The sequence below is a fragment of the Dermacentor variabilis genome, chromosome 2, assembly GCF_050947875.1.
Source record: "Dermacentor variabilis isolate Ectoservices chromosome 2, ASM5094787v1, whole genome shotgun sequence".
Taxonomy (NCBI): Eukaryota; Metazoa; Arthropoda; class Arachnida; order Ixodida; family Ixodidae; genus Dermacentor; species Dermacentor variabilis.
In genome coordinates, this window is record NC_134569.1 from 23049611 (window position 1) to 23077136 (window position 27526).

The 27526-nt window shown below is 41.2% G+C and overlaps 1 protein-coding gene across 4 annotated transcripts in view; it reads left to right on the forward strand.

Moving 5' to 3' along the window:
• LOC142571500 (uncharacterized) overlaps positions 1-27526 on the forward strand; it is a 236683-nt gene that overhangs the window by 184629 nt on the left and 24528 nt on the right. The window contains exon 6 of one of the 4 annotated variants that reach the window (XM_075679909.1): positions 14066-26173. The exons of the other annotated variants lie outside the window; for them this stretch is intronic. Within the exon in view, the coding sequence (XP_075536024.1) occupies positions 14066-14300 (235 nt within the window). The 3' untranslated portion in view covers positions 14301-26173. Of the gene's footprint in view, positions 1-14065; positions 26174-27526 lie in introns of those variants that run through there. 4 annotated transcript variants of the gene reach the window in all.

The window sequence follows — 27526 nt, forward strand, 5'->3', positions numbered from 1 at the left end:
CAAGAATTCAATATTCGCTTCATTTACCGCTCAGGACGCAAGCATGCCAATGCCGATGTACTTTCCAACTCGCCCGCACCTTCTGACGTTGCACCTGTTTCCCTTTCTGCAACTTCCTTCGCTAACATCAATATCACTGACATGCCTTCGAATAGCACAAGGATCCTTAGATAACCTCGTTGATCAACATTCTCTCTATGCCTTCGACGACACCATCTCCATCGCTCTCTTGTGCCCTTCATCGTCATGTACCTCATTATGTGCTCTCGGATGCCATGTTGTACTGCCGCAACTATCATCCAGATGGTCACAAATGGCTTCTTGTTATACCTTGCCATATGCGTTCCGACCTGTGCAGGCGCTTCCATACAGACCCACAAAATGTGCACACTGGTGTTTTGAAAACTTATGATAGACATTACCAGCGATTCTACTGGCGTGGGATGTATACATACATCTGCAAGTATATTCGTTCCTGCATCAAGTGTCAATGCCAGAAAATAACTTGCCACACGCCTGGCCCATTACAGCTTTGCTGTGTCCAGCTCGCCAGTTTGATAGAATCGGCGTAGACCTATATGAGCCCCTTCCTTCCACCCCTGCGGGCAATCGGTGGATTATTGTGAAAATAACTTGCCACACGCCTGGCCCATTACAGCTTTGCTGTGTCCAGCTCGCCAGTTTGATAGAATCGGCGTAGACCTATATGAGCCCCTTCCTTCCACCCCTGCGGGCAATCGGTGGATTATTGTAGCTGTTGTCCATCTCACTCGATATGCCGAAACCACCGCTCTTTCAGCAGCTGCGGCTCTTGATGTTGCTCATCTTGCGCAGCTTCGTTCCTTGCTACAGTGTGCCAAGTGAGCTGCTTAGCAACCAAGGCCATGTGTTTCTTTTGCAAGTCGTCCAAGAGCTTCTCAGTGAGTGCAGTGCTATTCATCGTGCAATTACAAGCTATCATCCGCAGACTAATGACTTGACAGAGTGCTTTAACTGAACACTCGGTGATATGCTCTCCGTATGCGTAGCCTCCGACCATTCTAATTGGGACTTGGTGCTTCCTTTTATGACATATGCCTATAACGCAGCCACACAGGCCGCCTCTGGATCTTCCTCTTTCTACTATTGGGGGCGAGGACTTACAGAGTCACCATCTATCGGAAGCGCCTCCCTTGCGTAGTATGAGGGATCACGCGGCGTGCTCCTCACAGGTTTCGCTTATGGCGCTCAATAAGAACACCACGCGGCAGCCCTTCTGGACATTTCTGTAAGTACTCACAAAACAAGGGAAGTTTTTTACTGTAGAAATAATAATCTTGGGCAAACTGAAAGCATCGAATCGTTTATAGGCGCTATCTCTTTGCTGAATACGTACAGTGAACGCCACTGCACGTGGTCGCCACGATGGAGTCTCCCGAACCGGCATCTTGCGTGAAAGATCGGCAAACGCTGTGAGCAAACCATGTGAAATATGTTCTTATAGTGGGCTGTCTGTATAACTAAATGGAGTATAACAGAATAAGGCCTCAATGCAGCGATCGCACGAGTTCGCGGTGACTGACTGCGCGCCTGCATCCATGTCCGCGCACAATGTTTTGCTTTCGCTGTGAGCGCGTTTTCACACCGTGCCATGAGCTTTAGGCTGCAGCATATGAGCATTTGACAGCACACAAACAACCGGCGTCACGTGGAAACTATCGGAGCTGTTCAAAAATAATTTCGTTATAACTACGAACTTCCGACACCTACCAGGGTGACTTGGGATGTCCCTTCATGATGATTTGAATTTTTTTTTTCCAAGGTCTTGGACGTTTTGATACCATTATTCCTCAAGTTGCCTCGCACTGCATGTTTATTGGTTTCTCAGCGACCAATTACCCGCTGCTTTATTTATTTAATCCAGTACATTTCATTGTTTGATGCTACAGAAGCGTGAGCATATGTCATGCCTCTTTTTATGAGCTTTTCATGGTTCCCTTTCCATTGCTGTGAACTTGCCAGTATCTATCATCAACAAGTTCATAGACCAAAACTTCATGACATTAGCCAGTCAGCGCGCGGGCGAGCATCTCAGTGCGATCTTTGTGCTACTCACTGAACATCACAGCCCGGCGACACCGTATTAGAAATCTTTCTCGCGTCTGTGCTTGCTGCACACTCGAGTTGTAGCCAATGGCTGTCTGCCGGTTCTAAGTTTCGCGAGCCAAGCTTCACGCAGCTTCTTGTCCTGCAGCTACGTGTGAATAAGGCTGACGCCGGGTTCCCATGCGTGCGTCCGGTACTGCGGCGCCGAGCAGTAGCCTACCATGCTGCGTGCCTCCAAAGGCAGCCACTGCCTATTATAGTGCTTTGAAATGTTGTCAAGCAGACACCCAAGGCGGGCAAGCGTCACCGTTTAATCAGAACCGCAGCGCAGATGGGACTTTAAACTTTCGTTTTCAGCTCGCTTCAGTGCTTCCGAAGCAGCCGACACGGCCGCTGTGTCCACGTGATCCCTCATGCCATGTCACGCCGACGGTGGCGCCAGCTTTTCCAGGGGTGGAGCTCGCCCCCAATATGGATGTGAGCCCTCTTCCGCACTGGATAATATACTTCCATACTGCCCAGATGCATCCAAATACCGCCCAGCCTCAGAACTCGCTCAATGTGCCGAAGAGTGCCGCCTACTAGCACGCTCATTTACATCCGTGACACAAGGCAAAAAAAAATGCCTTGACTTGGCTAAGCCTGCCCCTACCTTCCTTGTTGGCTCGTTCGTGTGGCTTTCAGTTCCATGCCAGACTCCTGGTCTCTCCCGCAAGTTTGCAGCGAAATATCACGATCCCTGCCACATCGATCAGTGCACCTGAAAAGCCTGAAAATATGCGCAACCAGCTGCTCTCAAGCCTGTGAGCTGGGCAGAAGGCTTGCGTCACCTGCATGATTACACCACTTCCAGTGGTTCTTGTTTCTCCTTTCCCCCTGTCCTTCTCTGCTGCCCTTGCCGTGCAAGAGGGGTGGAACTGAGATGAAAATTTGATTGGCATTCGCCATGCAGTGACACACTTTCGAGAGAATAATTTCGAATGTTGAATATTGCTTCCCAAAGCACCACAAATATTCCAATTTAAAAACCTCTTCAGCTTCCTTTTAAAGCATGGTAGTAGAGGCCTCATAGCGAAGTTATTGGCCATGCCAGCGGCTGCAACGTCTGTGTCATTAAGCCGCAGCACCATGAGGAAGCTTTAGCTCGAGGTGAGCTCTGACGCTGCCAATTGAAATATACATGTAACACGCTGAAATGCCTTTATGAGATGACCCCTCCCCCAATTTAGATTAAATTTGTTGAACTTGAGAGAGAAAGTTTAATTTTAGTGATTGTATTAAACAAAATTTTGATTTGAAGCATGGCATTTTTTACAAAAATTGACAAAAATTGACATGTTTAATAAAATACAAGCACGATGTTTACAAATCATAACGCTGCACCAGAAACATATCGCAGCTCTGTAAACTGCATCTGTTAAGTGCATCTAAAGCAAACAAGCTTGCTAAGTAAATTTTGTAGCTCACATAAAATTGTTTCAACATTTATGAGTGTTTTGCAGGTCTACCCACAAGTAATAGTACATTTCAGAGCAGTATATGATATATCAATTTTCTTGATTTTAGATCTATTATTAGGTACAATTTACAGAAATGTGATATTTTGCATTGCTGATTACAATATAAACTTTATGGTTTCAGTATTTCAAATTTTGCTATTTTCAACAATATTTTAAAAGAACATTGGCAGCCTAAATAAGAAGTCTCTTTTCAACAGTCGCTAGATGTTAACTTTTTTTTTTTTTTATTTTATGGACAGCATCAAATTGGCTGCAGTGGTTGCTGAAAAAAATTATTTCTCTGTTCCCATGTATTTAGATAGGTGCTCCCAAGCTGTGAATGAAAAGGAGCGAAATGCATGAACATATTTGTGGTGAATCGAGAGTGATAGTGCATGAAGGGACTCTTAATAGAAACTTTTTTGATTCGATAATGTACCACAATCTACTATATTGGCTGCAGTTAATAATGCATGTATTGGCGATGCGGATAAAAAGATTCAGAGCAGCCAGTGATTCATGGTGTAAATGCCGAAGCACTCTGCGTTAGCCAAAATCACTACTAATGGTCAAAGTCACGTTGGTTTACCAAGAATTTTCAAAGAATCATGGTTTGAATTATTGGAAGAATGCCTGCAGCATGCAAAGTCACCATCTAGCAAATATGTGAACGGAGCTGCAGGTATGCTGTCATACCGACGTGGCCAGCGTCATGTAGTTGCTGCTGATATGCGGTACACAGAAATTCCTCTTTAATACAATGGAGCTGCGCTAAAAAGCCTGCTGGCATAGGGGGAAATAAAAAGGCAACTGTGTTCTCCGCAACTAAAAGTGCTTACTGCGCTGATTTGGAATGCAAAACACGGAGCAGGACATTGCACTCTTGCCTACCCAGTTATATGTTCCAAAACAGCATAGTAAGAAAACTAGGAATGCACCGTAGCTTTTGACCAGAACAGTGTCTTCAGTCATTATAATTCTGTGATATCCGGCAGGTGAAAACATGAATTTTGCTTGAAGTAACCATCTTGTGCTTATATATGTTTGAATGATGCATGACACATCACTCAATGACACATCGCCAACAGTTATTTCTTACACCAGTTTACTACAAAGCTATAGATATGAATGCTTAATCGATATTCCTACACGACAGGTTCCTAATGGCACAGGGACAATTATTGATCACGCCCTCTCTAACTTACTAACTTCACCAGAGGTGAAAGTTCTTGATGTTGACATTACTGATCATTTTAAATATAACTCGAGTCCTTGCCCTCTTCCACACTCTAAATATGTTCTTGACAAAGAGCTTCATCACTGCCATTGCTAATATAAGACTGGTCTGAAATCAAAACTTTTAATGATCCTCAGAAAGCATTTTCTAAATTTCTTACTGTAATATCACGTATTCATAAATTCACTTGTAAAAGGAAGTGTAAAAAAAACCATTGCATTCTCTCACAATCCATGGATGCCTAAAAAGTTATTAGCTTTGCGCAAACGCGATAATGTGTACAAAAAAACTAAAAACCAGCCTTTTAATACCAAGTTAGTTGCCCAATATAAAATTTATGTAATTCTATAAACAGCCAGTTAAAAGCAGCAAAAAGGTTATATCTTAAACAAAAAATCTTACAAGCAGGCAATAATACCAAATTGAAATAAAACATTGTTAACTCCTTCCTAACAGCAATTCTCGACCAGAACAGGTGTCAAAAATTATTTACAATAACTCAGAGTATAACTCCCCTATCCTAGCAGCCAATGCCTTCAGCTCCTATTTTTTTCATAATGACACACCCTCTCCTTCACAAGTCACTCAACTTAATCGTCTCCCTCACTCATTTTTTCTCTTCCCCACAACGCCAGAAGAAATATATAAGCTGTTGCGACACCACGTACCCGAGCACACGAGGGTTGGACCCTCCCGCGTCTAACCGTGCATGGCTTAGCCGTGTCCGGGGAAAGGAGGATCCTGGGGGTTGAGCCAATGTCGTGTGTTTGGACCTTTATGGCCCCTCTGTGGCGGCAACACACCCCTTTGGCCTCGGCTTCACGTAGACGGCACCCCCGGACTGACCCACCCGGGGGAAATCAGTAGTTGCCTTTTCCTGTCCCCCTCTCCGTTCTGCGTCTTTCTCTCTTCCTTTCAATCTTTCCTGTCTTCTCGTCTCTTCTATTTACTTCCGAATTTCCTGGCAGCGAGGGTTAACCTTGTGTGGGTGGCCAACCTTGGGTACTCCAGATTGGGTTATAGTGGCACCGTACAACTGGCGAGGGCTTGTGTTACTCGTAAGACCTGCTCCGTCCCCATGTTGGGCTCGGTGGTGGGCGGTTGGCGCTGCTGCCGAACTCATGACCTCTATATGGCTTCCAGCAAACCACTTTCCCTTGATCGCCCTCTAAAAAGAGGGCGCACCGATGCAACCTTTCAATTCTTTTTTCAAAAACAATGAAGAAAATTTCCCTAAGTACCATGTAATCCATAGTGAAAGCAACACGAGCGTACGTAAATTCTCCCCGTTCGTGGTGGCGAAATGCCTTGGCAACACGATAGGACCTGGCTACAAAGCCACAAAGATGTCCAATAGAGATCTGCTCCTTGAATTGAAAGACAAAACCCAATATGAGAAAATGAATTACTTGAAATGCATAGGCGATGTAACAGTCACTGTGTCCGCACATCGAACCATGAACACGAGCCGTGGAGTAATCTCTGAAGACGACTTCATGGACCTTAGTAATGAAGAGTTGCTTGAAGGTTTTCAGGACCAAAATGTCATCAAGGTAGAACGAATTCTAATCCGCAGGAATAAAAAACAACTTCGAACAAAGCACATTGTACTAACCTTTGGTACCAGTGTGTTGCTTAGTACAGTGGATGCAGGCTATATCAAAGTACGTGTTAGGCCGTACATTCCAAACCCTCGACGGTGCTTTAAATGCCAGAGGTATGGGCATAGATCCCAGACATGCCGAGGAAGGCAGACTTGCGCGAAATGCAGCTCCAATGAACATCAATCAGACACTTGCGACTCATCTCCACATTGTGTGAATTGTGCAGGAAGCCATCCAGCCTACTCCAGAACATGCCCTAAATGGAAGAAAGAAAAAGAAATCATTGCACTAAAAGTCAAAGAAAATATTACATTTCACGAAGCAAGGAAACGTCTTTCGTACTTAGATCACACAAGCTTTTCCGAGGTGGCGCGACGGGGGGCAGCGTCACAAATCCCTCGGGAGTCTACCGCGGTCACTGATAGTGGTCCGGTAAACACTCCGCCTGCCCCCCTGATTGCAGCAGCAAGTGCTGCTCCATCAAAATCGAAGGTGGGCCTGCAGACTTCCGTTCCGCAGGTCCCAAAGCTAATCCGAACTCCACGGCCTGGGACGCGAGTTTCAGCGCCTAGTTCACGATCCTCCAACGCCTCCGAGAAGGTTATGGAGGTCGATCAGAAATCCCCGGCGTCATCGACGCTGAAAAATCAGCACTCTCAAGAGCGCGCTAGAAGAGATAAAATACCTGTAACTGCTCAAAGAAAGGGGCCGGTAACCTAAACGGTTACCGTCCTTGTATACATATTTATCTATCTTTACCACATGCTCTTGAACACAGACAACAAAAATCTTCCTCGATATGGCTACACAAATAATTCAGTGGGATGCCAGGGGCCTATTTCGCAATCTAGATGATATCAAAGATCTACTAGCAGAATATCAGCCACGACTGTTCTGTGTTCAAGAAACACATTTAAAGTCTACACACCAGAACTTCTTAAAACAATACATAGTTTTCTGTAAAGATAGAAATAATGGTAATTATTCTTCAGGTGGTGTGGCAATCATAGTCCAAAAGTCAGTAGCATGCCAGCATGTATCACTCCAGAGTTCATTTGAAGCAGTGGCTGTTCGGGCTATGTTGTTCAATCATCTTATAACGATTTGCTCCATATATATATTGCCTGATGAGCGGTTAGACATTGCAGAATTTGAAAAGCTGATTGACCAGCTTCCTGAACCCTATATAGTAATTAGAGATTTTAATGCTCACAGCCCATTTTGGGGTGATTCAAGATGTGATGCGAGAGGACGGGCAACAGAAAAGTTCCTTCTTTCATCAGGAGCCTGTCTCTTTAACAAGACAGAGCCAACTTTCTACAGTCCTACACACAACACGTATTCATGTATAGATTTAGCCATAGGGTCAGCATCACTTCTCCCACACCTGGAATGGAGAGTTATCACTAATCCATATGGGAGCGATCATTTCCCAACACTCCTAAAAACAACAAAGTGGCACGATGGACCAGCTTACCCCCAAAAATGGAGACTTCATGCAGCAGACTGGTCAAAATTTAGAAACATAAGTAAACTGTACCTAGAAGAAGTGGACCATCTAGGTGTAGAGGAACTGGCTAGCTACATCACTGAACACATCCTCTGTTCTGCTCGAAACTGCATACCTCAATCCTGCATAGATAAAGTAAATCCAAAACCGCAGTGGAACAAAGACTGTGAAACTGCAAAGAAACTCCAGAACAAAGCGTGGAGTAGATTTTCACGCTACCCAACCACAGAAAATCTAATAGAATTTAAGCGGTGCAAGGCAAACGGCCGCCGTATTCGCCGAGTATCGAAAAGAGAAAGCTGGACACGCTACGTATCCTCCATAAACTCATACACGGATGTTAGCAAGGTATATAACAGGGCACATAAACTAAAAGGACAACGTCCAAATCCTTTTCCTCTCATCAATGGTTCTGGTGAGTCAATAGAAGACCAAGCAAACACTCTTGGCGAGCACTCTGAGAGAGTATCAAGTTAGGAAAATTATTCCGAAATTTTTTTAAAGCATAAAAGAATAGCTGAAAATATTCCTCTACATCCAAAAAAGTCATCAGAAAGGTACAATAGACCATTAACGTTCCATGAACTCAAGCTTGCCCTAGGCTCTTGTGGTAGCTCGGCTCCAGGTTCTGACACAATAACATATGAAATAATCAAGAATCTGCCTTATGAGACCCTAAACTGCATCTTAGGTCTTTACAATAAGATTTTTGTAACTGGTCATATACCTTCATCTTGGAAAGAAGCAATAGTCCTACCAATACCCAAACAAGGCAAAGACCCTTCCTTAGTTAATAGCTATAGATCAATTGCACTGACCAGCTGTCTACTTAAGGTATTTGAAAAAATTATTAACCGTCGCCTTCTGTTCTTTTTCAAATATAACGGTATATTCGACCCTCACCAATCTGGCTTCCGAAAAGCGAGGTCGACAACCGATAATCTTGTTCTGCTTGAGTCATATATACGTGATGCATTTGTACACAGCCAATACTGTCTATCTGTATTCTTTGATCTTGAAAAGGCATATGATACTGCCTGGCGATATGGTATTCTGCAAGACCTGTCGTCCTATGGAATTTGTGGTAGTATGCTGAACATTTTGCAAGATTACTTATCTGAAAGGAAGTTCCGCATAAGAATTGGCAATGTATTATCGCGCACTTTTATTCAAGAAAACGGTGTACCACAGGGAGGTGTGCTAAGTTGCACACTTTTTATAATCAAAATGAACTCTCTCCGCTCTGTTATACCACCAATGGTGTCTTATTCTGTCTATGTGGACAACATCCAAATCAGCTTTAAATCTTGCAACCTGTCCATATGTGAATGCCAGATACGGTTAAGTGTTAACCGGCTCGCGAAATGGGCAGACGGAAACGGGTTTAGATTCAGTGCAGAGAAGACTACCTGTGTGCTGTTTTCCAGACGTAGAGGGGTATGTCCTGACCCTTGTATTACGATGCATGGGAAAAACCTAATAAATAGAAAAGAACAAAAATTTCTAGATGTAATCTTCGATAGTAAGCTAACCTTCATGCAGCATATAAAACAGTTGAAACTGAAATGTCTTAAAACCATGAACCTTTTAAAGATTTTATCTCATCAGTCGTGGGGAACAGATAGGTATTGCCTCCTATCTCTTTTTAAAAGCCTTGTGTTGTCCCGCATAGACTATGGATGTATTGTATACCAGTCGGCTTCAAAGACAACACTTAAAGTACTCGATCCTGTATATCACTTAGGTATCCGCCTAGCGCTTGGTGCCTTTCGGACGAGACCCGTCCAAAGTATATATGCAGAATCAGATCAGTGGCCGCTGGATTATCAATGTACATATCTGGGAGTCACCTATGCAATAAGAATCATGTCACTAAAACAACATCCATACAAAGCACTCATAAGTGATCAGTCCACAAATCACTTGTACTTAAACAGGCCTTCACACGCCCAGCCGTTCCCGTTGGCAGTAAAATCTGTTGCGGAAAAACTCGGAGTAGATTTCACAGATCTATAGAAAAGCGACAATGCTGAACCCATCCCACCTTGGGAGTAATGTACAGTTACCTGTCACTTGTCCTTTAGAGAACTGAACAAAAAGAGTTGTCCAAGTGCCCTCATCCAGCAATATTTCTTGGCCATTGAAGACAAGTATAGATCGATGGCATTCTTCACTGATGCTTCGAAGTCGGCAACTTCGGCATCATGCGCAGCGCATGGCCCAAACTTCTCCAATGCTAAAACCTTACATAACCATAGCAGCATTTTTACAGCCGAAGCGTACAGTATCCTGATCACTGTTGAATACATAGTGCAGCACAAGATACAAAAGTCCATAATATACACAGATTCCTTAAGCATTGCCACAGCCCTGTCCTGTGGCAAAGCAAGCCGAAACCTTGTATTAAACATGCTCCTTAAACACATTCATGTAGCATATAAACAAAACCTTGCTCTTGTATGCTGGGTGCCAGGACACTCTGGGATCGCAGGCAATGAAATGGCAGACAAAAATGCTGGACAAGCGGCTCATCGGGATATTATTGATGTAAGCTGGGTACCTGGTGTAGATATGAAACCTGCGGTACGAAAGGTGCTTCATAACCATTGGCAAGATGAGTGGGACAAGCAAGTGGAAAATAAGCTGCACCTGCTTAAACCGCGATTAACCAAACCTTTCCCACTGAAGCTTGATAGACACACCGAAGTCACCCTAGCACGACTCAGAATAGCCCACACTTATGGCACACACAAATACCTATTGACTGCAACTGACCCACCGACGTGCACACGCTGCGGTGAGAACTTAACCGTCCTACATGTCCTCATTCAATGTCCCGAACTTCACCGAGAGCGAGTAGCTCATTTTAAGGAACTCTACACACACCATATGCCACCCCATCCCTCGATGTTCTTATCAGAGGAGGCTCTTTTTAACTTTAAAAGAGTGCTTAATTATCTTGCTCAAGCTAACTTTCTAGATATCATCTCATTCCATGCTAACCATCAGATTGTGCCTCACAGATGAAGTACAATCTGATGCACATAAGTATGTCTGAGCTCTCGCACTTCTTGCGTGAGCAAGAATTGTACAGCAAGGGACTCGGTCAATCTGCAGCAATTTACCATGTGTGCCTATAACCAATGCATTTAAGACTTTATATTTCTCTTCATAATTTTAGAATTCATTCACTAGTATTTATACATTTGTCTTACGTGTAGGCCTCTATACAGCCTCTATTTTAAGTCATAGCACCAAACCCACAATTTTACTAAACAAAAACACATGTCCTGGTGCTCTTTGGCCTTAGATGCCCTTGCGCCATTAAACATCAATCATCATCAAGAAATATATAAGGTTATATGTCACCTAAAACCCACCAGTGCGGGAATTGATGAAGTTCTACCTGCTACCATTAAAATGATTGTGCACCTAATTTCTGATATCTTGTCTTATATTACTAATTTGATATTCAAGACTGGTGTGTTTCCTAATGAGCTTAAGCGTGGTAAAGTCATTCCAGCTTTTAAAAAAAGGTGACAGCACACTAATACATAACTACCGCCCCATTTGTATTTTACCTTTTTTCGGCAAAGTTCTGATGAAATTAATCTAATTGTGTCTAACCAAATACCTCACTAAACTTAATATTCTCTCTTCATGCCAATTTGGCTTCCGTAATGGACACTCCACAGATTTGGCGCACATACATATAACTGACCAATTAAAAAAAATAATTGATGAAGGTCTATTTGCAGGTTCAGTTTTCATCGATCTAACAAAGGCATTCGACTGCTTAAACCATAGTATCCTTTTGCTAAGCTTGAGGCTATCGGTGTTTGCAATCCTGCGCTCTCACTGTTAAAAAGTTACTTATCAAACAGAGTTCAAGTTGTGTCTGTCTAATGGCTATTCGAGGCAACAAACCACTAACATTGGCGTCCCTCAAGGATCCATCTTAGGACCACTACTGTTTTTGATTTATATTAATGATCTACCTAACTGTTTGTAGTCTACTAAGTGCATTCTGTACGCTGATGATACTACCATATTTGCCTCTGATAAAAACATGGCACTTCTTATTAATAAGCTAAATACTGATCTATAAGTTGGTGTAATGCTTACCTATTTATTAATGCCACCAAGACTAAATTTGTTGTATTTTCCTCACATCAACAACATTCGGCATCCTTATCCATTCTTTAACTTTTGGCTCACACTCTCTCTTTCCCAGTCCATGCCAGTCTTTCCTTGGGATTTCTCTTGACTGCAACTTGAAATGTAAAAATCACATTTCTCACATAAAAAAGAAAATAGCGTACGGTATTCACATTGTAATTAAAACTCGTCCCTACTTTACACATAGTACAATAATCTTGCTATACCACTCATTCATTCACTCTTGTATTAACTACAGCATAATATGCTGGGGTAACACTTATAACACTCACTTGGCATCCCTCCAGGTAATCCAGAACCAATCCATAAGAATTATTACAAGTAGTTCATGCTTTGCAAATGGAAAATCACTACTACATGAAAACAACATCCTAAACATTTCAGAACTCGCCAAATATAATCGGGATTTTATTCTACAAATATGTGACTAAGGAATTACCATCGACCTGCTTCTTTACCTTGTGACCTGATAGCTCATAGTCACACTAGATTTGCACTCAATAATAATTTCCATCTACCTACAGTGCGTACTAACTATGGTAAACAGACTGGAATTTTCCTCGATATCGCTTTGGAATACTCTACCACCTTATAATCAAAAATGCAAAAAATTTATGCCAATTTAAAAGACAACTAAAATCATTCATAATAAATACTTACTGATATTGTCTGTTTCTTCTTCTAATTTTATTCTGTTTTTTCTACTGTCATGCTGTTAACAAGTGTTCGTATTACTCATATGCTATAAGCATGTTTTGATATTACTCTTAGCTCTCATCTATACTACTGTTGCTTTAAACATTGTACACCATCATAAGTGTCTTTAACAGGAGGTCCTGATACCGTCTTTGACTATGGGACCTCCTTATGTATACTACACACATGTAATTTTCTTTATTTTTACCAATAAATAAATTATAAAATTATGAAAATACCAAGCTTTTCTCTCAGTTTAAATGTCTCGCACCAAAGCGAGACCCAAAATGCTATTCAAACTATAGGAGCTAGGATTAACGGGTCTTCAAGACTTCACTGTATGTCAGGTAAAACACTAGAACATGGAACAGAGAAGCATTTTGTGCCCTCTTGAGTCGACTCTGTGACAGAAAGAATTAATGCAAAGAGGAGACTACTTACTTCATTCAGCAGTTCTAGGTTTGGAGTGTTCTAGTCATAATAAGCTTCTCTAAATTTAAAATCTGTGGCTCCAAAAATTTTCTTCCGCTGTTAGCCTGCTCCAAATTCAGAATATTTTGCTCCAAAATCAAGATTTTTCTGCTCCAAAAATTGCTCCAAGAGCTGTTTCAGCTGTCTCACCTCTGCTAAAGACACCACTAACCCTTCTCCCACGTCACACAGTATGGGTAACCTGCACCCTGCAATTCTCTCTGAAATAAATAAGGTCATATACTATTCAGGCAGGCCTTGTAATACAGACATATTTCTAAGAGTTAAAAGCTCACTTTTCATAGGGCAGCTATTGCAAGGAGCTGGGAAATTTTTCTTTTATGCACTTGAGCTGGTAGGGTTACTGTTTAACCCTTTCTGTACTGCTGATGAGTATAGTCACCATGAGGAAGGATATCTCGCACTGTATATGTGTCGGCTTGCTTCAAACTGCAGTTTTTGACACTAGGTGGCGGCACTTGTGAACATTAGTGTCGTGTGCAGTTTTTGTCTTTAGTAATGGCTGCTTGAGCACTTGAACTATGAACATGGCCATCTGCACGCCGCATTTCCGAAAAATTTCTGGGAAATTCGATACAAGTTTTGTCAATTGCTCCGTTATGCAGATGGTTAATGTTGTCATAGTACACCCTAAAATTTGCCTTCTATGAATAGGCAAATCTGCATTGCCATGCTTTACTTTACATATTGTGCTTCATCAGACTGTAAAACCAGTACAGCCTAGAGCTATGTCGGTTGCTGAAGTTTCAGTGCTGCTTTGCAGGAAGGCGGGCCCCTTTTGCCGAACCTGTAACAGGGCTTTTTCAACACGTGGCAGCCTCAACCGTCACATGGAGATGCACCAGCCATTTCGTGTCAAGCATGCCTGCCACCTTTGCTTCAAGGAATTTGCTTGGCCTAGTGATCTGACCACACATCTGCGCATCTCCCATGGGTCACCTCACACGCGTCGTGTTGGACGCCTCAGCTACACCAAAGCAAAGCTGCCTCCCAGCTGAGGCCCCAGTTTGTTTGCTCTGCGTGCATTTGATGGTATTGCTTGCCTGCCTTTTGTGCTCAGTGACTTCGAGATTTACTTGGCAGTTCCCTACCTCTTTTGACCTTCTATTGGTTTCTTGTCTGAAGGCAAGCCCTGTTTGTCAAGTGCAGGACGTTCTGGGTTCAACTCCCAGAAATCACAACTTTATATTATTATGACCAAATACTTGTTCTTGAGGTTTAATTTTACATTTCCTAAAGTCTTAGTAATGGTAGCTTATTGGAGCCCTCTCACGCTTTGCACCCAATGCAAGATGATGACATTACATCACAGAAGTCAAATGTTCAGGACTAAATATGTTGTTTTAGATGCTAGAACAATGCTGTACCTCTAAATTTAGTCAGTCGGTGAATTCGGGTGTTGTCAGTCAAGCAGGTGGTAAAGTGGCTTTTTGTTCTTGTTCTGGCATTTTGTCTTTGTTCTCTGCAAGGACTGAATGCGAAATAAACAATGTTAAAAAAGGGAGCCTTTCCTAACATGCACTGCTATTACAGGGTCAGTCAACAGTGGGAGTTGTTTCAGGTAACATGCTCCCAATGCAAAAATAGCGCAGGCAAAGCATGCGCAGGAAGTTTTTTGTTTAGCAGTGTCACTTGCTAGTGCAAACATTGTATTTGATGTGGATGGCTTGTGTAAAGAAGCTCTATTTTTAGAAAGGTTGTTTTTGGGCAGCATTAAATAGTGGGAGAAAGATCTAGCTAGTTGATGCCAACATGTATTGTGCTGCCACGCACCATATGTGGTATCATTATGGTAATGGGAGAGAGCCTCATGCTTTTCAGAAATATTGTGCAGCACTGCTTTTTTGATTGGGGGTGTTGAAGGTCGACTAATTTTGGAACCAGACACAAGTCCCCAAGTGGCATAGCGATGAAACGCTTCATTGCAGCAAAAGCTAATAATCAAAGCTGCCATGTTAGGTTAAAAGGAGGAAAAGCTATTTATGCCATTAGTTAATAATGCTTGTAACAGTATAACCTCACTATTCATATTTTTACCATATTGCAGGAAAAAATAAGTGTTAGCTAAGAAAACAAACCCTTCAGGTACATTTAGATATTTAATGTTGGCTAGAGCTTGAATTTCTTATTAGGTTGTTTTCAGTGCTTGAAATAGCATTATTAGTACTCTGTTCTGTTGTTGACTGAGCTTGTTGGTGCATGTCTGCGCCAATGCTTAAGGCCAGCATGAATGCCTAAGGCCAGCATGAAAAAATGAGGCAAGATTAGGCAGCACTAGTGCAAACAACTTTCTGGGTTATTGCCAATCTGTTTTTAGCCTGCTTTCATGTTGTCTAACCTTGTTATATTTTTTTCATGCAGTCCCCAAGGATTCACATAGATAAAGGGTCAATGCAGTCAAAAGCCCAAAAGCCTCATTAGGGAAAATACATCATCTGTTACCAAGAGAGTGTCAGTGGGACTGCCCGAGTGCTTCTTGTAAATACGCCTGGGATTAAACTTGCTTTCTCTATCAGTGGCCGCCCGCCAGATTTAGCGTACAAAGCAGTGGCTTAGCCAGGATTTTATTTTAGTATTGAGGAAAGGACTGGGACCTAAAACCATGCTGCCTCCCCGCCCTGTTGTTCTTGCCACTAGTGGCAGGACACCACCTATTTGGCAAAAATTTAGCGTGAATGCTTAATTTTTAATGTGCTGACCAGTGATTAGCATGAGCATGTAGCTGTTTCCAGGTTCTGGTTCCACTGTCATAAATTTGCAAAGTTCTGCATTGCACCACTGATTACACCAAAATGTGTAATCAGTGCATAATGGTGTGAGCCCAAAAATATTTGTTTATTGGCATGTTATGGTAGCCTGGGGATTCATGAAAGACTTCTGCTGGTGTGCACATCTGTGTACCAGGTCGAGTAGAATATCATTCCAGAAGGAAGACAGCCACATGAGAGTGTTTCATGTTCCAATGCTTGGACATTGCATTATTTCAAGATCAGGACATTGGCAGCTACGCCAGTGATAATGTGTAGTAGTGTGGTACGATGTCTTTTTATATCCTGATGTCTATCCACACAAATGAGAAAGAGTACGTGCTAGTGTAGTGCACTGCACAGCTCTGCAAGGTTTCTTTTTTTGTAATTTTTGTCTGTGAATTGCAATGTAACATGTAACATCACATGATGGCAAGATATTGGTAGGACTCTGTGGGATCACAATGTATTATTTAGAAAAAAAAAAAAACCTATGTTGCGCTAGCTGGGCAAATTTCACACTGCATAATTTTTTAAAAGACTGTTACTCCAATCAGAAGCTGTCCTTAGATGTGTTTTATGTTAATTGTATGGAAATGTCAGTCATGCAGAAGAGATAGAGCTCTGTTGTCTAAAATCATTACAGCACGTAAATGTTGGTCTAGCTTCACTAGCTTCAAAGAAATTCTTTAAAGGAGAGGGGATGACATGAGTGCCACAAATAAGAAATAAATAAAATATGTGACCTTTTCTGTCACAGTCACTGAATGCTCTTGACAACAGAACCGGCACCTGTCTTTTTATTGTTTCTTCTTCGTAGCCTTTTCACTATTTATAGCATGCTTGTCCAATGTACATGTATCATCATAGAATTAGTGTTAGCAGAACACACATCTCTTGAGACATTTGAAATGTGCAGGAGCTGTAATCATGAACAGTCATTGCTGTGGATAATTTCCTCAGTGCTGAACACACAGTGCCGTGTTATGGGGGTGTGCGCTCCATGTGATCGGAAAGCGGTGCCCATGAGAGTGATTGTTCTAGATGGGTGGTTCTCAATTATGCGATGAGCTCCTGTAGAGTGAGAACATCGTTCAAGTGGAGCAATTGTATTTCTTTGCTGTGATCGTCTTTTTCTTTCTGTGGTGAGGTCAGGGTGCGTTTGTAGGTCACTATACTAAAGCTCACCACCAAAAAGCACATTAGACAGAAATTCATCAGACTAAGTTCCAACAAATTTAACCCAGATTAAAAGATCACTGGACAAAAATGATGCATAGAAATTAATTTTTTGCAGGCATAAAATATTTGGGAAGCCTGGATAGGTTGGGTCATGTTAGGTTGAGTAAATTTGCTTTGCTTGTTTTAACTTGGGTTACCTTAGTTTGGCTTAGTTTTCCTGTCAGTGTTAATGGCTACTTGAAGCAACCAGACAGACTGCCATCTGTTGCACCAATCCAACATGCAGCTTGGAACAGTGTATTCAGTACCATTATTCTGTATGTTCACTAAAAAACAACTATTCAGAAATACTCAATGTGATACTAAACATTTGAATATGGTTCAAGTAGCAATACATGCTAGGTTCATGTGCAATATTCTTGCTATTTGTACACCACAATCCACCAACTTTTGTCAGACGAGATTTCAAGAATATGTGAATCTGTGTTTAGAAAAATAACTTTCATACGGTATGCTTGCAGCCAGTTTAATAACAGTGGGCATTGGTTGTTCTGCTCTGGCAAATGGTTATGTTTTATATCAGGTGAGCACTTGCCCAAGTAGCTTTTGTCCCGAATTTGTTCTCATGTAAAGGGTCTGCTTACATGTGATGACCCCGGTGCAGGGATTATTGAAGAATCTGATGTGGATGTCCTAGTTTTGTGTTATGCATTTATTTTAGCCTGCTTTTGCAGGCTGGAGAAAGAGAGTGGTTTTTAAGTTCTCAGGTAGACAACCAAGCAATTACAAAGGCGCTAATTACCTCATTCTGGCACTTGTTTAAGTTTCGATTTAGGTTCGGTACTTTTGCATACACAGCAACTTGCTGAGTAGGTTTTGAGTATAGATGCAGTGTACTTCTTGAGGTGAGGGCTTTTCAGCAATACACTGTTGCACATTAACTGCTTGTACTCAATTGCACACTGAAATAACTGCATGTGGCTGACGATTGTGGTGTGGTTGATAATTTATTTGCTTTATCGTTTTCTATTCATTTCCATACCCTGCCCACGGCTACTTCTAATTGTTGTTATCTTTTAGTGTGCAAGTGACATGCAATGAGAAGTGCTCTCTGTTATTTCATGCACAAGTCTGTGCTGTGAGGCTACATTTGTTATGAAAAGAGGCTTGGGAATGCTTTGAAGTGCTACAGAACCTTGCATGTGATGCAGTTGACACCGCATGCAACTATGAAAATTTCTTTGTGTCATGGAATACCATTAAAGGAGCATCAAGAAAGAAATAATGTTATGTTGAACTAAATTGGTAGGTTATACTTTGGAAATAGCAGCTAAGGGACATTTCCTTAGGACGGATTCTTGAGCAGAAACAGTGCAAAGTAACAGGATGGAAGAAAGGCACAAACACAGTACCACTGTCTGTCCCGCATTTCCATCCTGTTCCTTTGTGCTCTTTCTGCTTAAGTCATGAACAAACCAGCCCAAATGAGTATGCTTCAACAATGGCTTGTTATTCTAAAAATTGGCATGAAAGCAAAATGTGGGTGGTGACGCAAACTCTGATGTTCTCCACCAGTTTCCCATGATGTCATAAATTGTGGCAGAATATGGCCAACACTACCTAAACATTAATTAATCAAGAAAGGAATATTGCATTAATATACAAAGGATAACTTGGCAATAACTGTGGACTTTTTTAATACATAATGACCCCAATATGTGAAAATGCTGGAATGTTTGTGACAACACAGAATGACATCAATCTGTGTTGCCAAGCCTCAGACACGAGGTGTCTCAGGTTCAGCTTCACTTTGTGTTTCCCCTCAGTGTTCTGTTAAACATCAACTGCAATCAAGGGCTTTGTTAGTGCAACATATTAGAACTGGATCAGTGAGAAACAACTTCCAGTCAATTATTATTATTATTTATTATTATTATTATTAAGTAGACTCTCGTTACTACGGACTTTGATAATCCAACAATAAAACATTCGTTGTATCCAAAGTCAGTAATATTCAAAACGCCTCACTTCCAAAACTTTCGTTGTGATGCCTAACAACTTTTTTGCAAAGAGTGAGTGACGAACTTCCAAAGTGTATATATATATATAAAAAGAGAGAGAGAGCCGCAGTTTCGCCCGAAAGGCGAAGCATCGATCGTGATAGCAAATTAAGCAAGATAAGTGCGACAGCATCAGTGAGCTAATTGACTTTCATGCTGTCTCTCTCTTCAACACGAACTAAACTTCGAAAGCACAGCACATACGAAGCTACCGGCTCTGGGTGCACTTTGTCCACATCGCAGATCGCTTTCAAGATACGGTGACCACGCCGTAAGCAGCAGCCACCGCCGAAGTAGAACGCCCCCCTTCTTACCCCCCCCCCCCCCCACACACACATGCCTTGCATGCTAAAAAAGAGGGCAAGCTACTGCCCTGCCTTCCTCCCTCGCGTGTGTGATATCGAGCCGCTATCGTCGGCTGACCTTCACAAGTCAGTTGTCAGTTCGTGTTGACATGGCAAAAGTATGTTTATACGCCCAATTTCGGAAAAAACTGCCACTAATTTTGTCTGCTGTGGCCGATAGTCCACTGTAGCACAGTCTGTTAGAAGCGAACTTTGTTGCATTAATAAAACAGATAAAACAAACTAAGGCTGAAATATGGTCCATTATATCTAAAAGTCTGTTGTATGCGGGTTCATTGTAATGAGGGTAGAGTGTATCATCATCATCATCATCATCATCATTATTATTATTGTTGTTGTTGTTATTATTTGACGATTTTTTCTTATCGACTGGAGCATCCTCAAAACTGGCTTTATTGCCTGTTGTGTACACAGATGTCTTCATAGGAATGGCACTCTGGAACATACACTCTGGAACTTGCTGAGGACCATACTTCATGTACTGCTGTTCTGTTTTTGGACAGCTGTGTGCGAAGTCTTGTTCTAAAGAATATACACATTTTGACAAAGACAGCTTTTCAAGCTAGTTCTTTTTTGTTTTGTTTTGTTTCTCATTTTAGAAGTGGTACATTATTTCATGCAGAGGCACATGATGTCATCAAGCTAAACTAAATGCTTCCTGACTGCCAAACTAATCACTAGAGAAACTTCTTGTACGGCATCAAGGCGCAGTAAAAAAATCCTTCGCTGGTGTATGCCAATCTGACAATTGATACATCAAAGACAGCGAAGCTGTATAAGCATATTCTCACCCCTTTCAGAAGTACTAGAGGTCTGTTTGCCGACTTTAATCACTTTCCTGGTTGTAAATTCTGAGCTGGCTGTAGCCATATTCAAGTGTGCAACTTGCTGTACTCGCTTTGTCTGTTTTCCCCACTGTTTCGTCTTTTGAACACACACACTTGAGTTCCTTAGTGTATCAAACCTTGTAACTGAAGGCTTTCAGAAAGGTATTAAATCAATTCAACCTCGAGAGGGCATACATGGCAGCATTTAGACCAACCGGTGTATTGCTCTCAGCATATACTTGATTGTGCAATGATTACACCATCGCATCTGGTAGCTTTGCATTGCGCAAAGGGGATAGTGGCCCTCATTTAATCAAGTAGTTTATATTAGCTTCGAAAATGCCACAGAAGCATGAGCTAATTGCCTATGAAATCTACAATAACCAACACACACTGCGCCTAGCTCTCATGATGCTGTGCCTCATCGAGTGATTATTGAAAGGGACGAGCATTTCATGACGTGCAACATGCAGAAGAAATTGGCAGGTGCTGAAGCAATGCATGCATACTCAGTGATGCAGATAAGCCAACACAGCGGGAAATGGAGATGTGGATGCCGCTCTATATCTCTACAATTTACCTTCATGAAAAGGAATGCATTAGCACGTGGCCTATGCTTCATGGTGGCTGCTTATGGCACAGCCAGCAGGCGACTCCAAAGTACTACGAATGCCAAGCCATGGCTACAGTCAAGTTAAGAAAGCTCACAGCACCACCTGTAGTTGGTGCTAGCAATTGCTTAGTGGTGGCACAATAAGTGGCCGCCACAGATCCCAGGCTACACTCCCGTGCATTCCCTTTCATAAAGGCGCTGTGTGTACAATGGATAGGGTTTAGCAACAACTTGTTTGCCATCGGGTTCCACAGGCCAAACATACACCCCACTGCTAACATTGGTAGTGAATTTTGGACCATGAGGGGCAACAATGCAGAAACTAACGCCAAGAAGAAACATTGAGAAGTGGTTTTAGGTATGTGCATATAAGGTAGTGCAGTTGAAACTCGATTTAATGAAGTGATGATTACACTAATTATTTCGTTAAATCGGGAAGTCTGTATAATTGAGGAAGGAATTTTTCGGTCCTTCAAAATCTAAAATTGTAACGTAGCGGCACACAAAAGCTACCATGGCATTCTATTTGCTGCTAATCCAGCCATCTGTCGCATTAACCTTGAAATAACGAAAGCAACTACCGCCGCCCCTACCGAGGGGTTGTTCAGTCGGCTGTTCTGTGCATGGGCGCGGTGTGCAGCCTCGTCAAAATAAAGCTCGGGATCTGACCATGGGGCCTAACATGGTAGCTTTAGAGTGCAAGCTCAAAGAAGAACCCGTCTGTGTCAAAATTATAAAGAAATCACCGCTTTTCTTACTCATTTATTTCAGGAAAAACGTTGTTAAATCGGTTGATGATAACCACCATGTATGCCTTGTAATGGACCATCGGCCTAGTCAAGCTGTTTTCCAACAGCTTTTAGCCTTTGGTATCCACCAGAGCACTTGTAATTCTGGAAATAAATTGAATTAAAATTGAAATTGAACCATATGGTTACCTGCTGGAGAATGGAACTTTCTTCGTTACATCGGGAACTTCTTAAAATCGGGTTTCATTAGATCGAGCTTTAAATATATATACACTGCAATTAGGTATGATTGAGTCAAAGCACAGTGAGAATACATAATTACGAGGGGCTGTAGATCATCACTAAAATAGGATAAATTTCTTTATCTGTGCTACATGCGCCATAAGTGAGAACGAGGGCTATTGCTGATTTATTTCCTGTGAATGCAAGAAAATAAGCATTTTTGTGAAGTTATTTATTTTTTAAAAAGCCCTAATTTTTCAGAAACATCCTTTTAACAGCTGTGCATGAGTGGGTTTATGGCATTGTTTATAAAACATGGCAGCTGGCAAGATGTTATATAGTTGCAAGAAAAAAAAAGCACATTCATTTGAACAAAGGTGCTAATATTTTATTGTGTGTTGAGGTGTAATATTTGGTTTACTTGTTCATTACACAATCTTATGATTAAGTCAATCTATTTAGCACACTTAGAAAGTTCTACGGGCGTTTCTCATTTTGCCTTAGACATTTTAAAGGGACACAAAAGAGCAAACACTAAACAGTTCAGATTTAAAGTATTCTTTAAAAAATATATTTTCATTAATTTGGTGGAGAAGTGGTTGATTGCTAATGGAGAAAATGAAGATCAAGCTTTCCTTTCTTGAGTTTTGTGTGGGGACCTCAATGCTGGCGCGTCACTATGGCGTTATGGACTGCAATGTATTTTCTTTAATTTAGATTGTTTTAGTGCAGGAATAATTATTAAAACTTCCTACGTTGTGGTTTAGGCTCCTTTGGAAAGCCAATATGATCTTCCATAATCTATAAAATATCAACTAGACTCAAGCCGAAGTTGCCAAATATGTGACATCATGGTGATCTGTTGCAGGAGCACTTACTTTTGCCAAATATGACATAGCGAGCATCTTCTCATGATAAGCTTAGCTGTCATATTATTGCAGAAGCATAATTTACTAACGCAGCTTAAGTTAATGTTCCTTTAATGTCAATTTTTAAAGGGGTACTGACACAAAAGTTTGGTGTCCTCCTTTTCTGCCTTTTTTAGGTAGCTGGCGACTCCATAGTTCCAGTACGAAGCCTCAATTCCTCGAGGGCACCACAAATGAATCATTACAGCACTTTTTGTACGGCCTGCCCAAGACACTCGTCAAGCGCAGCATTTGCGTCAGGCATAAAAAAGGTTGCTTCTCCTGTCACCGAAAGTGTAGGTGGTGGGGTGGGGTGGTTGAAGGGCATACAGTAACTTGGTGGCTTCCAAACTGCCAGAGCTGTCAAACTGGCCCCTCTGATTGGTCACATCTCTTTAAAATGCAGGAGGACACGTTCTCTCCCCTAGTGTCCAGTCGTGGCCACAGTGCGTGGCTGCATCGATCAGTAGTATTTGGTGCCTCAAGACCACCACAGTAGGTTTCGGTGACGAAGTAGGTAACCTTTTTCATATCCGAAGCCACGCTGCTTTTGGCGGGCATTTTGAAATGGTCGTAATAAACTTTAAAGTAATTAATTATTTGTTGCACTCTCAGGGAATTGAGACCCCATAACGTAATTACTGGGTCGAGGGCTATTCAATAAAGTAATAAAAATGGCAAACAATTTCTGTCAGTACTGCTTTAAAGGGTAAAACATAAAATTACATTGAGCATTTTAGCACAGTTTTGAATGTTTAAACAAATGTCTGAAGAACTAGCTTTCCTTGTGATGGAGCAAGCTGATTTGGCATGGTGCTAATATCTTCTATAGATGTTGTCGATGTATTGCCCATCGTCAGTGCTATTGGGCTAGGAATTATAAGACAAGACGGGCTATATTTGCACGGCAGCCTGTTAACAGGATGTTGGCCTTTCTGCTACGTAGGCCAAGCTGTGTTGTAAAGTGTATGCACAAGAAAAGGTGCTACATAATTTATTTGTTTTCCATCCTCAGCTAATGGATGTTTCTGGCTTACTATAATGTTGTGCATGCAATAAAATGCTAGATTGGGGACTGGTATTTTCATGGTACCGGCTAATTTTGTTGTCATGGACCTGAATGGGCAGTTCAAATAGCGAACTGCAGTCACATTTGATGCTAACTTTTCAGGGGAGGTCTGTCTAGAGAGGCACATGCTTTCTGTAAACATGCTCTTGACTAGGTTATAGAGGGACTTTGCACCTTTTTTTCACTGCTTGGTTTGCACTGTGTTTAATGATGTGGGCAGCACCAATTTGTTTCCTTGTCTTTTATTTTTCTTTATGGATATGCTTATGACATTTATAACTGACATAGGCGTGTTTATTCAGTAATCGGTGTTGCACAAATTTTTGAACCACATCTTGTCACCCTGGCTAAGGAACACAATATAGTACATTTTAATGCTGGTGAACAATTGGTGTGCATATTCTTCATGTTGTGCATTTTAGGAACTGTTCCTTTAGAAATGGTTCAGTGGTGTTATTATGAAAACTGCCTTCCTGTGATTGTAAAACTGCTGCTGCTTCAGCAAAACCTTTAAGAGAAAGCAGCACACAGATTTCTAAAGCCTCACTCGCTAATACTAGAAACTCATTGTTTGTAACATGACTGCGAAAATAATCTCTTAAGTAACAACTGAAATGTGAAACACGTGCATTTTGACCTATGTAAACAGTGACATATCTAGGCATTTTGGCAGGAATGGGCCTCGGAATGTGTTTATGACATGGTGAACTTTGTAATTCAAAGAATTACCGGCCTCACTTCAGTGTAAGGTAGGAAATGGGGGTGGGAGCTCAAGTACTAGTGACATGTCCTTGGCTTCACACTTGCTTGGAGGGTTATTTTGCCATCCCCATGATGCTTTGCATACACAGATCAACACAAGCAACCTTTTAGCCAGTTGTATGAGCAGTTACAGCTATCTTAGCATTTTTGAAGCTCATTTGTTTGAACAGCTCAGATTTCTGTTTATTAAACATTTATTTTAAAATCTTGACGCATTTAACTGGTAGGATCTGAACTTACGTTGATCTGGTGACTAAAGTTAGACATGAGAATTTAATCATCCTTGAAGGATGTCAATTAAATTATTTAATGTTTCATTGTTTGCCTTGCAGACACTGTTCTGTAGCCATATTTAAATTCTTTTTCTTTGTTTCTTTTTTTTTTTTCTTAGCAAATGATGGGTTGCTTGTAAAGTGCTGTAGTGTCCTTTTTCATGCCAAAGTGCAGTCAAGATACAAAAGCATGGTTGTTTGCTCTAAAATACATCTGATAATTGAAGCAACTGACAGTTTTGTTTAGTAAACTAGGAAATGAATGAGTTTCTTTTTGAAAGTATATGGCTTTAATGGCACTCTCAGATTTGTTTATTGTGGCATTTAATTGTCTCAGGTCTCTTTACTATTCCTTCTTATTAGTTCTTACATTTATTTTTATGTCATGGTTCTTTATCATTGTTGCTATGAAAAAAATTTTTCACACTGCATCTTTTGGGCATCTAAAGGAGCACTGACATCAAAATTATTGCTTTTCTTTTTTCTGCTTGAAAAGATGCCACAGTTAACACGTATTGCAAAGAAAGACTTGTTGTTCATTGACAGATGTCACAGTTTCTTATTATTAAGCTTCTTTTTAACAAAGTGGTTCTGGCTTCTTGAAGCCATGCCTGAAACACATCACCAGCTGTGATTAGCATGCATGTGAAAGTTATGAGAGATCTGGAGTTGTTTATGCAGTTCTAGTGAACATTTCACTGCATACTTCTTGCTATATTTTATAGTGCAGTGTATGCATGCTTACATCCTTTGCATGCCACAGTGTCCATCCTTGTGCTCCTTTTGGCATTTCTACACCCGGTTTGCAATGTCATGAGCTTGAGAAGCTCAAAAGCATGTTGCGAAAAAATGCTTTTGGTTGGTTACAGATTGCCATTGCCAAATTATGGACTGTGGTGCATAATTGGTGATTACAAGGAAGAAAGTACAGTCAAAATTTTGATGTCGGTACTCCTCTAACAGTGTCTTCTGTTTATGAAGTTGATGAGCTTACAAGCTCAAAGTTTATAACAGCTGTGTGAGGGAAAACATGCTCATCTTAATTATATATTTTTTCTGTCACTTTTTGACAAATAAAGTTGTTTGTACTCTTTCTTTCTGTGTGTGAGATCCTAATATTTTTGTGGATAGACACACAAACCCCAACCAGATGTCCTTGGAGCTTGCCATAATTCTAGCTTGGTGTGTAGCAGTTATTCTTGACTACTTGTTTTCCATTTTAAATCCCACTGAGAGTGCCTGAAGTTTGAAACATCAATTAAAAGGTGAGAAAGAAATGTCTGCATGAGTTGACATTTTGTGCATAATGACATTTTATCTGCATTCCATTTCAGATATGCCTCTGTGAGAAGCCATCTTCAAAGGAATTGCACTTTGCCCAAATGATAGCACAATTGGCAGCAGCACCCAGTGAATACGCCTTTGAAGTTTAAGCTGATAAAGTGTGTCTTCAATTAGAAACACATTTGTGTATTCATTGTGGTTAGTAATGTTGTTGCAGAGTGCTGTCTCTTCTGCATACAGTTGCTCTGCTACAGTCATGTACCTTTTGATGTCCTCCAAAGTTTCAGTGTGTGGAGCTGAGTTTTTACGATGGCTGAGAGTTAATGCAGCTCTTTCTAATGTATTGCATTTTTCCAATGAAGACTTGGTTTACTCTGTACTATCTGCTGCAAAATATCCCAGGCCAAAGTACTACAGAAAAATTGAATGTTTCACAATGAGAATGCATGATGGCTGCTGGCACTACACTATAGATGTAGAAATGTAGTTAGATACCTCTATACTGCTAAGGTCAGCAAAGAGCTGGCAACCATAGCACTGGTTTAATGTCTGGTTTGGTCATAACCTCTTTGGCGTGGAATTTCTTTCAATAAATAATACATCATATTCTGCAGAAAGAGAATAATATAGCATGCTTATAACATCATTGTAGTCTCATGTAAGTGTCTGTGTACCTAAATATTTCAAAAGGTAATTATTCTTCTAATCATGGAATTTTATTGAGTGCCCAGTGAATCCATTTTCTGTGCTTGTGCTGCACTTTTTGGTGGGTGTTAATATTTTTGACAAAACACTCCTCACTAAGCACTTTGTTTGTCAACGTGTGAACAGCAATACCATACAGATCAAATAGCCTTCAAATTCATCCGTGGCAGAAAACTTGTATAGTAGAAATACCACCAAATGTATCTGTTTCCACATAAAGCCGAAGGTTTCATGCAACATTTCAAAATATATTGTCAACTTCTCTCGGTGCAGTGTTCTAACTAGTAGGTTCACTGAAATATCTGACTTGGCATTCAACTGCACTGAAGGCTTGCATTTATTCGCATTGGGTATATGCTTGCCTTTGAGCAGTTATATTAGTTTAAATAATGGACTGTGAAACATAGTACTAAAATGTGGTAAGTGCAAATGATAAAGATGTGTCAGTGGCTGGTCTTG